The sequence below is a fragment of the Macadamia integrifolia genome, chromosome 11 (assembly GCF_013358625.1).
Source record: "Macadamia integrifolia cultivar HAES 741 chromosome 11, SCU_Mint_v3, whole genome shotgun sequence".
Lineage (NCBI taxonomy): Eukaryota > Viridiplantae > Streptophyta > Magnoliopsida > Proteales > Proteaceae > Macadamia > Macadamia integrifolia.
In genome coordinates this window covers 26882684-26893938 of record NC_056567.1, presented here as the reverse complement: position 1 = coordinate 26893938, position 11255 = coordinate 26882684, and the positions used below count along the sequence as shown (strand labels likewise).

The 11255-nt window shown below is 39.6% G+C and overlaps 1 protein-coding gene across 23 annotated transcripts; it reads left to right on the top strand.

Moving 5' to 3' along the window:
- Positions 1-802: 802 nt before the first annotated feature.
- Positions 803-9506, top strand: LOC122092845 (disease resistance protein RPV1-like). 23 transcript variants are annotated; one of them, XR_006144346.1, is made up of 9 exons: positions 809-1454; positions 1613-3225; positions 6351-6505; positions 6605-6679; positions 7047-8312; positions 8512-8658; positions 8747-8846; positions 9027-9088; positions 9297-9506. XR_006144346.1 is itself a non-coding variant. In XM_042663140.1 (4 exons), exons 1-3 carry the CDS (start codon positions 944-946, stop codon positions 1928-1930), a joined length of 705 nt encoding a protein of 234 aa, XP_042519074.1. In that variant the 5' UTR covers positions 803-943; the 3' UTR covers positions 1931-3225; positions 3865-4611. The 23 variants fall into 23 exon arrangements, 1 of the variants encoding a protein (XP_042519074.1); XR_006144347.1 differs by having other exon boundaries at positions 9202-9506; XR_006144332.1 differs by having other exon boundaries at positions 810-1454; positions 9011-9088.
- The last annotated feature ends 1749 nt before the right edge of the window (positions 9507-11255 follow it).

The window sequence follows — 11255 nt, the reverse complement described above, 5'->3', positions numbered from 1 at the left end:
TGGTCTGTCCCCCTTTGAGATCTGTTCAGGATACCAGCCCTGGGCACCCATAGAACTAATCCCAGTCGTCATGAGGTATAAGCAGATAGCACTGAGCAATGAGCAATATAAATCGAAGGCAGATGTGCACAGAAGGCTACAAGAGTTTCAAGGATATTTTCTCTCTTATCTCGACTTTCATCTCTCTCTTTTGCTGTTTTTGTCTTCTCTGTTGCTGCTACACTATTGCAGCCATTGTTCACAGTAACTGGAGATCACCTCCATTGAATAAACCCCACCTGGTTTGCCGCTGAGCACTACATCATCAAGCTGGACCTTTTTCCTCGTCAAATAAGGTGGACTGTACCTCTGTTTTCGAGGGCTTCGGTTTCTCCATTTCTTCTCAAATCGGGACAGCAAGAAGGTAAGTAAAACCCCCCCTATTCCACATCCATTGACTGCCTATTATCCCCATTATCTCCCCCACTGAAATCTGAAATTAATCTCTGTTTTTCGAGCCATCTATTTTCTGCTGAAACCTGAAATTAATCTCTGCTGTTTTACCTCATTAGTTGACTGATTTCAGAGAACTGCGCAGGTTGTTTATTATGCTTAGTATCTTGATTGATTTGTGCTAAACCTAACACATAATTGCTGCCATGTTCCCTTCCCCATCTCCCCATTTGAAGCTTAAGTAAGAGTTTATGTGTTTCTCTGCCTAGATTATTATTGCTTTTTGCTACTTTGTTTATTAGCCTCATTCTATTTCGCATGCTTAATCTTGTTTGCTGAGTTTCTTTTTGTCCTATCTACCCAAGTCCCTTGAGTTAACCCTACCTAGTTAGTTAATCTTGTAGGAAACCTAGTCACCTAGGAACTCCCTACATCAGAAGGTCTCAAGAGAAAATCCCTCTTAAGGATTAATGAGTCAAAAGAGTTGTGGATACACGATCAGATTCATGACATGGGAACGAGAATTGTCAACAAACAAAATCTTTTGGAACCTGGTAAGCAAAGCAGGTTATGGTCTCGTGACATAATCATGGGGATATTACAGGGTCGTAAGGTAAGAGCTAATTACATGCATCTATTTCCTATGCTCTTATCTTGGTTAGCATGTGATCCTAATATTTCAATAGATACTGAAATAAAGTGCATAAAACCAAACACAATTAGTATGGATTATATTGCCAAAGCCTTTAAATTTTTATGTCTATTAATTTTATTTACTTGGTATAATTTTCTACTATAGGGGAATGAAATTGTTGAAGGTATCTTGCTTAGCTTCAGTTCAAAAGACAATACTTGTCTACACACAAATAGCTTTGAGAAGATGTCCAAGCTAAGATTACTACAAGTCGATGGAGCAACCTTGAAGGGGAGCTGTCAATGTCTTCCTTCTGGGTTAAAATGGCTTAGATGGCGGGAATGCCCATTGGACGAAATACCTGCCGAATTTTATCATGAAGAATTAGGTATGCTCGACTTAAGTCATGGCCAATTTAAACAAGCTTGGAATAGCTGGCCTGAGAATCAGTTGTGTGGCATTTTATCATTTCTCATCTGTCAATATTTTATAATCTAGTATTAATATTGGACATTAATTTTTTATTTTCATATATTTGTTTGACAGTTGTTTCAACAATTGGAGGTTCTTAAACTCAGTTGGTGTTCATCTCTGTCTAAGTCTTCCAACTTCTCAGGATTTCCTTGCTTAGAGAGGTTGTATCTTGATAATTGCAGTTCTTTGGTTAATTTACATGATTCCATTGGCCAGAATCAGGAGCTTGTTTACTTGAACTTGGAAAGATGCTCTTCTCTTGAAGAACTCCCAAACAGTATATGTAGGTTGAGTTCTCTCCAAAAGTTAATGGTCAGTCATTGCATCTCACTCAACAAGTTCCCTGAGTCCATTGGTAACTTGCAAGAATCTTTGGTGGAGTTTCTTTGACCAGAACAAATATTAAGGTACTTCCTGATTGTGTTGGACTGTTAAAAAAACTAGAAGTATTGAATTTTTCACTTTGCCATGAGCTTCTGAATCTACCAATGTCAATGGAGAATATGACATCTCTGTGTCGCATTGAACTTAGTGGGCATAACAAGCTTCGATGCATCCCAAAGCTGGCCTCTCCTCTAATTCAACTTCATATTCATTACCAATTATCAAAATTCTTACCCATAGGTTTTGATGAGGTAGATTTAGCTGAAACTCTTTCACTCCGACATTTTAATATGTCAATGTCTGCTGCTGCTGCAATTTTGTTATCACGAACCCTAAACTGAGGCTTTGACTGGCTAGATACAACTGAAGACAGAGTTCTCTTTAGCAAGGTGCTGCTTCGATGCATACCAAAGCTGCGCTCTATACGGCTTCGATGCAGATCAATGCTACACTTTGTGATCCTTCGATGGATAACAAACCTGCCATCTACTACTTTAATTCAAATTGAAGGGTGTATTCATTAGAGTAACCTGTGGAAGTCCGCCCCAGAGTGAGATAAATTTTCACAATCTATTTCGTCCTCAGACTCATATTTTTTCGGTAATATTTGCCCTTGCACCATTTGTGAGAAAGGAGAGGTGAAAGCGAAACTTAATTCATTAGATGGAAAGAAAACTAAACGATGTGGGACTATACATTGCAACTCCCGGCGTCTCAACAAAAAAAAGTAGCAACACCTCCTCCTTCGAGAGCAAAAGCAACCACACCAAGGCCAACACATTCAACCAAAGATGTCAGACACAACAAGGCTGGCTGTTACGGGATATTCTGGCCTCCTCCGTACCATGATAGCCCCTCAACATAGAGACTGAGTGCATCAACACTTCAACAGTGGAGTACTGGTACCAGGGTTGACTCCTCCGCCACCTCCCGATCCATACTTTATCAAACGGCTTGAATCTGGTAAGATTTCACGCAATTATCCTTTACTTTAAAAGGGATGTGATCTCTGTTTGGAAATTGCTTGGCTTGTGTTGTCAGGCAGTTGCTGCACATGTGATGCTCTTGTTCAAATATGCTTGAATGGGATCTGTCGCGAACGTGTGCGAGTCACTCGATTGAGTTTCCAAAGGGGGCATGCAATCCCCTGTTTCAGCTTTGGGGCTAGGGACAAAGCACCTGAGGTGCACAACCAGAGGCTTGGTGGGGATTTTCATTTCGGTGTCTGCCCTTGTGGACTCCTGGTGGCTTTGAGTCGTATGGGTCTCACAACCCTGCCACTCGTGGTTGCTTAGCTTGAGGTGAGAGACTTGAACTCAGTGTCAGTCTCCAACATTACACTGCCTTCTCTTTTCAGATGAATCAGAATAGCACACCCGTATTTTATTTAGTATTCCATTCAATCATGTTTGATTCCTTAATCTTGCTCGATTTGCTTATGAATTCATGAATTTATTCCATTTGCCATTTTCTGAAGTTAGATAATGAGTGAATTGGTCCCAAAAGATCCCCTTATTTGCGAAGTAAATTCCTGTGTCACTTTATGAGAATGTACTCTTGTGATCTCCTAACTTAATGTAAAGTTTAATAGGCCTTGACAATTGTTTATGAATCCCACGTTGTTCTTGTGGTTGTTTATTGTGTTTATAAATAAGAGTTGTCACAGATGGATAGAGTCCTGTGGACTTCAACTAATACAGTAGGATAGAGTCCAGTGGTTTTCAACCAGTTTATTTGGATAGAGTCCATAGAGTCCAATGGTCTTCAACCTGTGTAACAGTAAGATAGAGTCCACTGGTCTTCAACTTGTGTAACGGTTTGGTCTCATCCGTAAGACTTGATCTTCTCTTTCTCAAGTATTTGAGATGGATGTGAACTCATATCCTTAACACACCCCGCAAGCGAAGCGGTCGAGAATGAACAATGAGCTTGTCTTGTAGGTTGCAAAAGCGAGGTGCAGCAAGGCCTTTGGTCATGATGTCAACTATTTGATCAGGACTAGCAACAAATCGAATGCACAAACGACTAGTGGCAACCTGTTCACGAATGAAGTGAAAATCGATCTCAATATGCTTTGTGCGGGCATGGAAGAGTGGGTTGGCAGCAAGGTATGTGGCACCAATGTTGTCATAGTAGAGAGTGGGCGGTGGAGCAGAAATGCCAAGATCAAGGAGTAGCTGGCGCAACCATAAAAGTTCAGCGGCGGTATTGGCAAGGCCTTTGTACTCTGACTCCGTGGATGAACGAGCGACTGTGTGCTGCTTCTTGGAGCTCCAAGAAATAAGGTTGCAGCCAAGATAGATGCAAAAGCCATTGGTGGAGCATCGATCGTCAGGGCATCCAGCTCAATCAACATCGGTGTAGGCATAGTGCTGAAGTGATTGGGATGGGTGAAGATGGAGACCGAGGTCCTAGGAGTCCTTCAGGTAGCGGAGGATGCGCTTGACTGCAATCCAATGATCTGTTGTAGGGGAGTGCATGAACTAACATACCTTGTTGACCGAGAAGGCGATCTCAGGGCAGGTTAGAGTGAGATATTGGAGAGCCCCAACAGTGCTTCAGTAGAGAGTAACATCATCGAATGTGGAGCCTTGAGTGCGTGGCAGAGGGGCAGTGGAGCTTGGTGATGGGTTCGGTAATCCCAGCCTTCAAGCATGTGACCATGGAGTGAGTGGGAGCCAGGTGAGGAGTAGTGACATCATCACTGGAGGGGGGGAAGAGGGAAAGGATACATTATCGGGGGAGGGGGAGGATACATCACTATTAAAGGGAGTTGATACATCACCAAAGGGGGTGGGGGAAACATAATTGGGGATAATTTGTGATACATTGCCGGGGGAGGGGGTGGTGCACGGAAGCAGCACAGGGTCACACACCAGGGTGGTGGCGATGGCAGTGTCGTTGAAGTAGCAGAAGCAAGTGGTCCAGTGACAGTTGGAAAGACGTTCTCATAAAAAACAACATGACGAGAGATGTAGGTGCGCCAAGTGGAGGGATCAAAACACTGATATCCCTTGTGACGACTACTATAACCAAGAAAGATGCATTGTAGAGACCGGAACTGGAGTTTATTTTGCTGTAGGGTCGCAGCCATGTGTAACTTGCCCAACCATAAGTGCGAAGCATCAAGTAGTCGGGATCATAGCCAAACAACACCTGAAATGGCGATTGAGAACGAAGCACTGGGGTGGGGAGGTGGTTAATTAAGTATGCTGCTGTTTCAAAGGCATCCACCCAAAAATTCATGGGATGAGAGGCACGAGCCAATAGAGTTAAACCAGTTTCCACTATATGTCTATGCTTATGCTCAACCTGACCATTCTGTTCAGAGGTGTGGGAGCAGGAGTATTGATGAGTGATCCCATGGAGGGAAAAGAATTTATCAAAACTTTGATATTCCTAAGCACCATCAGACTGAAAGACTTGAATATTGCATTTAAAAAAGGTTTGAACATGCTTATAAAATGCAATGAATACAGATAAAGCATTAGACCGATGGGCAAGAGGAAAATCCCAAGTAAAGCGACTAAAGTCATCAATAAAGGAAATGTAATAAGTAAAACCATTAACAGAGGGAACAGAGGACGGTCCCCAAATGTCAGAATGAAGCAACTGAAAGGGGTTTGTAGCAGAGGCATTGTTGAGAGCAAACGGAAGCTTGTGAGACTTCCCCATTTGGCAAGATGCACAAAGGGAGGAAGACACAGAGTAATTTTTGTTCTTGGGATTTATTCATTTGATGGACTAACATCGACTTATTTTGAGTAATTCCAGCCCGAGGCCCTTGACTGAATGATTTGATTTTCTTTCACATCTGAGATGATTCTGTGGTCAGGTACTTCTTGTTGGGTGATTCTGAAATAACCCGAAACTCTTGGTTGACTGTCCATGTTTGAAATGACTGAAATTATGTTATTTTCTTTAGATGGTCCATGTGGATAACTTTTAAAAAGCTTAGAAAAGTGATTTTTATATGTATTTATGATCTAAGCAAGCCTAAGACACAGTTTACCAAACTATCCATGCCTTAGTTAGGAAAGGATTGGAATTTTGGATTGCATGAACTGGAATGCATTTTGTTGGTTTCTTTTCATGAATTAAAAAGCCTTTGGCAGTAATTAATTTTCAAATTGCCCATAGGTAAGATGCATTGGAAATCTTATTTTGAAAAATCTTATTCTTGTTGATTCTGCATCTTCGGAGTACTATTCAATCTTTGTTTGAGATATATTAAAATGGGTTGGCAACGATTGGAAAGTTTTCTATTCTTGTACTATGTCTAGAATTTGATTTTTCTGAGATTTTTTGTGCGAAGAGGGGAAAATTATTATCTGTGAATGGTATGAGTGCATTATTATGTATTCTATTCATTTGCCTTGAATGACTGAGGCTGGATATGAAAAGTATTTTATTCATTTCCCTACAGATGGGTTCTTGTCTACTTTTCCTTCAAATGGGTCAAATTAGAGAGGGACAGATTCGGATCCTCACTCATTTTTCTTTGGGATGACTCAAGTTTCCAGCTTGCAGGAGAGGAGCCTTCCAAACCCTAGTGTTCAAAAATGATGAAAACAAAATTAGGTTTGGTTTCTCCATGCAACATGAAATTATTTGTAGGAATATCTAATTTGCAAGTGCATATATTTTGTTAATTTTATTACACATTTCATGACTTTGCAGATTGGAGAATCCAGTGCACTTCCTACACTGATTCTAGTGCTTCGGTCCAAGGATGCTGCTATACATTATGAGGTGGTATAACTTCTATCTGATATTTTGCATATAGGGCCTGCATCAGTGTTAGACTGTGGTTTCTGCAGTAAGTTTTTGTGTCTTTAACAGGTTGGTGTCATTGGTAATATGGTCCACTCCCCCCCACCCCCCCCCCCAAAAAAAAATAAATAATAAACAATAAATAAAAAAAAGTTCTTGCTGGAGCTTTATAACCTGTCATTGGACTAAGGTATTTCTAAGTTTTGGAGGACTCTTATCATCTTTATGTGTTCTCGAGTTGGTTCAGCCAGGTCTAAATATTGTTGCTGTATAGCTGTTATTACCATAAGATGCTGTGAACAATTATTTGCTTCTTTTAGAGATTCTGAAGTTTTACCTTTGATGACAGCTCCTGTTGTTGGTAGAGCTAAAGGGAGGCAGCTTTGCTACTTGGGAAATTTGCTGCAGGGGATTCAGATTGCAAGGGGAATAACAATCATCATTTGCCCTTTTTTTCCTTGACCCTTCCTAAATTGGAAGTAAGGCTTCTGCTTCTATATTTTAGTTTTTCATTGCTAAAAGTGAGTTTATTTCTGGCCAATCTCTTGATTTTAACCTTATAAGGGCTGCTGTTATTATTTTGTATCCTTCTAGTCCCCCTGCAGAAAAAAAAAAGTAGTTTCTTAATAAATCAGGTTCTTGCAGGTGTACGTTGTACAAAGAGAACCTGTCTGACCTTTGATTAAGATGCTTCAGTCTCCAGATGTACAACTTAGTGAAATTTCAGCTTTTGCAATGGGGAGATTGGCCCAGATTAATGTTTTTTTCATTTCTTGGTTTGGTCTTGTTCAAATCAGATTGATTAAATTGATGTTAGAAGACATTTGTTTGGCAATCATGTTAGTGACTAATCTATCTTTTCTTTGTTTTTGGAAATTGACTGGTGTACTTTTATTCTTGGATTACATAACTCTGATTTTTTGGGACATGTAGCAGACAAAATTTGTTGCATTTTTTTTTTAATTATTTAATTTAACAAAAGAAATTTAATTTCAAGAGCAGAAGGTGGGAGTGCTAAGGATGCTGCTTGCACTTCTAGAAGCATTGTTTGTTTGAAATCTACTAAGCTTTTCCTGCAAACATTATTGGTCCTACTGGTGTTTGATCTTATCCTCTTTGGGAGTATGTAGAATATGGTGCTTCATGGGGGCAAATAGGGGGATGTAAACTGTCTTCAAGATTGTATCTCTTGGTTGATTATATCATAGTTTGGATCAGTATTACGAATGATCTATCAGGGTTTTCACTAATGGTTGTTGGCCAGTAGTCTCCCCCTCAGGAGTTTGGTCTTTAAGTCTCATGTTTACACACAATAATGTTTGGTGAGGTTGAAGCTGGTTCTCTCATGGTTACTAGAAAATTTTCTATTCTATTAGTATGTTCAGAATTTAATTTTTCTGAGATTTTTTTTATGCACAGAGGGAACAATTCTTACCCATGAATGATGTGAGATTACATTATTATGTGCTCTTTTTTTTCTCTTGACTGACTCAGGTTGGATGTGATCATAGGAGAAGTAGCAAGGAAAGACATGTATAGTTTAGGTCATGTCCCAAGTATGACCTCGAATAGATCTCATTTGAGGGCAAGAATCCATGTAGCCGACACCATTTAGGTGAGATTTTACTGATTGTTGTGTTTGTGTTTTTCCCTTTTTACTTCTAGTCCTTTTGCTGTCTTTGATTGGATTCTTGTAGCTGACTTCATTAAGTTGGGATAAGGCTGAGTTGTTGACTCAGGCTGGATATGAAAATGGGTTAAGTCAGAGATGAATAGAGTTGGATCCTCACTTATTTTTCTTTGGATGAATCAAGTTTCCAGCTGCAGGAGTTTGCAAGCTGAAGGAATATCTAATTTGCAAGCGTAAATATTTTCCATGATTGCAAGATTGTAGAATGCAATGCATTTCCTACACTGATTCTAATGCTTCGGTCTGGGATGCTGCTACATGTTATGAGGTGGTATGACTTCTATCCGATCTTTTACCATATAGGGCCTGCATCAGTGTCAGACTCTGCTTACTACAGTAAGTTTTTGTGTCTTTAACAGGTTGGTGTCATTGGTAATCTGGTACACTCCTGCACCAATATTAAGAAAGAAGTTCTTCTTGCTGGGGCTTGAGTGCTTGACAACCTGTCATTGGACTACGGTATTTCTAATTTTTGGACAACTCTTATCATCTTTGTGTGTACTCAATTTGGTTCAGCTAGACATGGTCTAACTATTGTTGCTGTATAGCTGTTATTACCATAAGTTGCTATGAGCAATGATTTCCTTCTTTCAGAGATTCTAAGTTCTTATGCTTGATGACAGCTCCTGCTGTTCACAGAGCCAAAGCGAGGCAGCTTTGTTACTTGTGGAAAATTTCCTGCAAGGGATTTAGATTGCAAGGTGAATAGCAATCATCATTTCCTTTTTTCCTTCATTCTTCCTAAATTGGAAAGGAGGATTCTGCTTCTATATTTTAGTTTTTCATTGCTAACAGCGAGTTTATTTCTGGCCAGTCTCTTGCTTCTAACCTTCTAAGGGGTTACTGTTATTAGTTTGTATGGGGAAAAAAAAAAGGAGGCTTCTGTTATTGATAATCAGGTTCTTGCAGTTGTACATTGTACAGAGATGCTATCAGGCCTTTGATTGAGATGCTTGTCTCCAGATGTACAACTTAGGGAACTGCAGCCATTGCAATGGGGAGATTGGCCCAGATTAATGTTTTTTCATTTCTTGGTTTGGTCTTGTTCAAATCAGATTGATAAAATTGATGTTGGAAGACATTATTTTTTTGCAATCATATTAGTGACTAACCTTTCTACTTTTTGTTTTTGGAGGTCGACCGGTGTACTTTCATTCTGGTATTAATTACATAACTCTCAAAATTTTTGGTACCTGTAGTAGATAAAATTTGTTGAATTTTTTATTATTATTTAATTTAACAAAAGAAATTGAATTACAAGAGCATAAGGTGGGAGTGCTAAGGATGCTGCTTGCAATTCTAGTAGCCTTGTTTATTTGAAGTCTAGTAAGCCTTTCCTGCAAACATTATTGGGCCTACCGTTGTTTGATTTTGTCCTTTGGGCGCTTCTTCATTAATAGTTGTTGGCCAGTGGTCTACCCTCAGGAGGCTGGTCTTTTTAAGTCTCTGGTTTACCCTCTCTTAGGTTTGGTGAGGTTGAAGCTAATTCTCTCATGGCCATCAGATATTTGCACATTCATCGAATTGCTTGCATTTTTGGTTCTGGGTCAGTCAACTCCATTGTTTATTGTCCTGCATTACTGCTAAGCCTCGAGTTCTTATTAGATTAAACTCTGTATGGGGATAGCAATTCCTTTATGCTTATCTTTCTTGTTCATTGATGAGGTCGCTTTAATTTTTGTTCATCTAGTCTTGAGGTGCTCCTCCTTGGTTTCTGCATTTGGTTCATATTCTCTGTGCTCTGTTTCTGCATCTGGCAACTGGAATCAACTATCTGGGCCTTGTCTCAGCTACTTGGGATCGTTTACATGAATATTGTTCCATGTAGTATCCATGCTTAAGTGTCTTGCCTGAAGTTCTTGGAATCCTGGCTTGCAAGTTGTGATCCAAGGCACCTAAACCATTTAGGTCTGGGACTGCTAGAAGCACAACTTGTGATCTGAGGCAGAAGTAGAAAGAAAGGGGAAACCTACAGATTATGTGTTAATGTGGAGCGCATGGAGACCTCTTGGATGTTCAACTTTCCCTACACAACCTGGGAACCAAAAACTAATAACCAATTCCTAGAATGGAAGTAACTCTGGTATTGTAAATAAGAATCACAGAATAATCATAATCAGAATTTACTACTCAGGTATGTTAGCGAACCAAAACTATAACAATTGAGATTCCTAAAGCAATAAACAGCAACCACAAACCAAATAAAGACTAGTGTAACTACTACCAGTGTAAAACATCCTTTTTTTTTTTTATTATTTATTGAATTTGGTCAATGGATCCAAATAAGCTCTCACTGGGTTTCCATTTTTGTACTAAGGAGTTATTCAATGAAAAGGGATTTTTTGATGTAGAGATATGCTTGCACCTTGCGTAAAGGAGTCTTCAGACTTATAACCTTTTCTTTTAGTGTCTGATAGTGCCCTACATTTAAATCTTTACCTCTTCTTTTCCCTTGTTCTGAAAAGGCTCAATTTTCAGTTGTTAACTGGTACATCATCTCTTCCCCTTTCTTGTATATTTTTTATTATTTTTTTTTTTGGAAATGAATGTTTCCTTGTCGCAGCAATTATAGCACCCGAAGAAATATCAACAGGGGAGTGATTTTTATCTTTTATAAAGGTGAGTCACAGGGGCTTGTGTAGCGTGTAGGAGCCATGCTCTTGGAGAGGCTCCTATTCTCCCTTATGTTTAAGGGAAATTTTCTCCTACCACCCTTGCAACTAACTCGAATTCAACGTAACCCCTATTTTATGAAAAAAATATCAACCAAAAGAAATATATAATTTTTACTAGTTGAAGACATGCAAACATTAAAGGGTTCGCTTGGCTTGGAGGATAGCAGTTCGTTGGAGCTGGTCGTTGGGATTG

Coding starts and splice junctions, on each gene's coding strand:
- LOC122092845 (XM_042663140.1), top strand. CDS start 944: ATGGGAACGAGAATTGTCAACAAACAAAATCTTTTGGAACCTGGTAAG. Junction 1,046..1,231: donor GGATATTACAGGGTCGTAAG/GTAAGAGCTAAT, acceptor TTTCTACTATAG/GGGAATGAAATTGTTGAAGG. Junction 1,517..1,612: donor ATAGCTGGCCTGAGAATCAG/TTGTGTGGCATT, acceptor TTTGTTTGACAG/TTGTTTCAACAATTGGAGGT.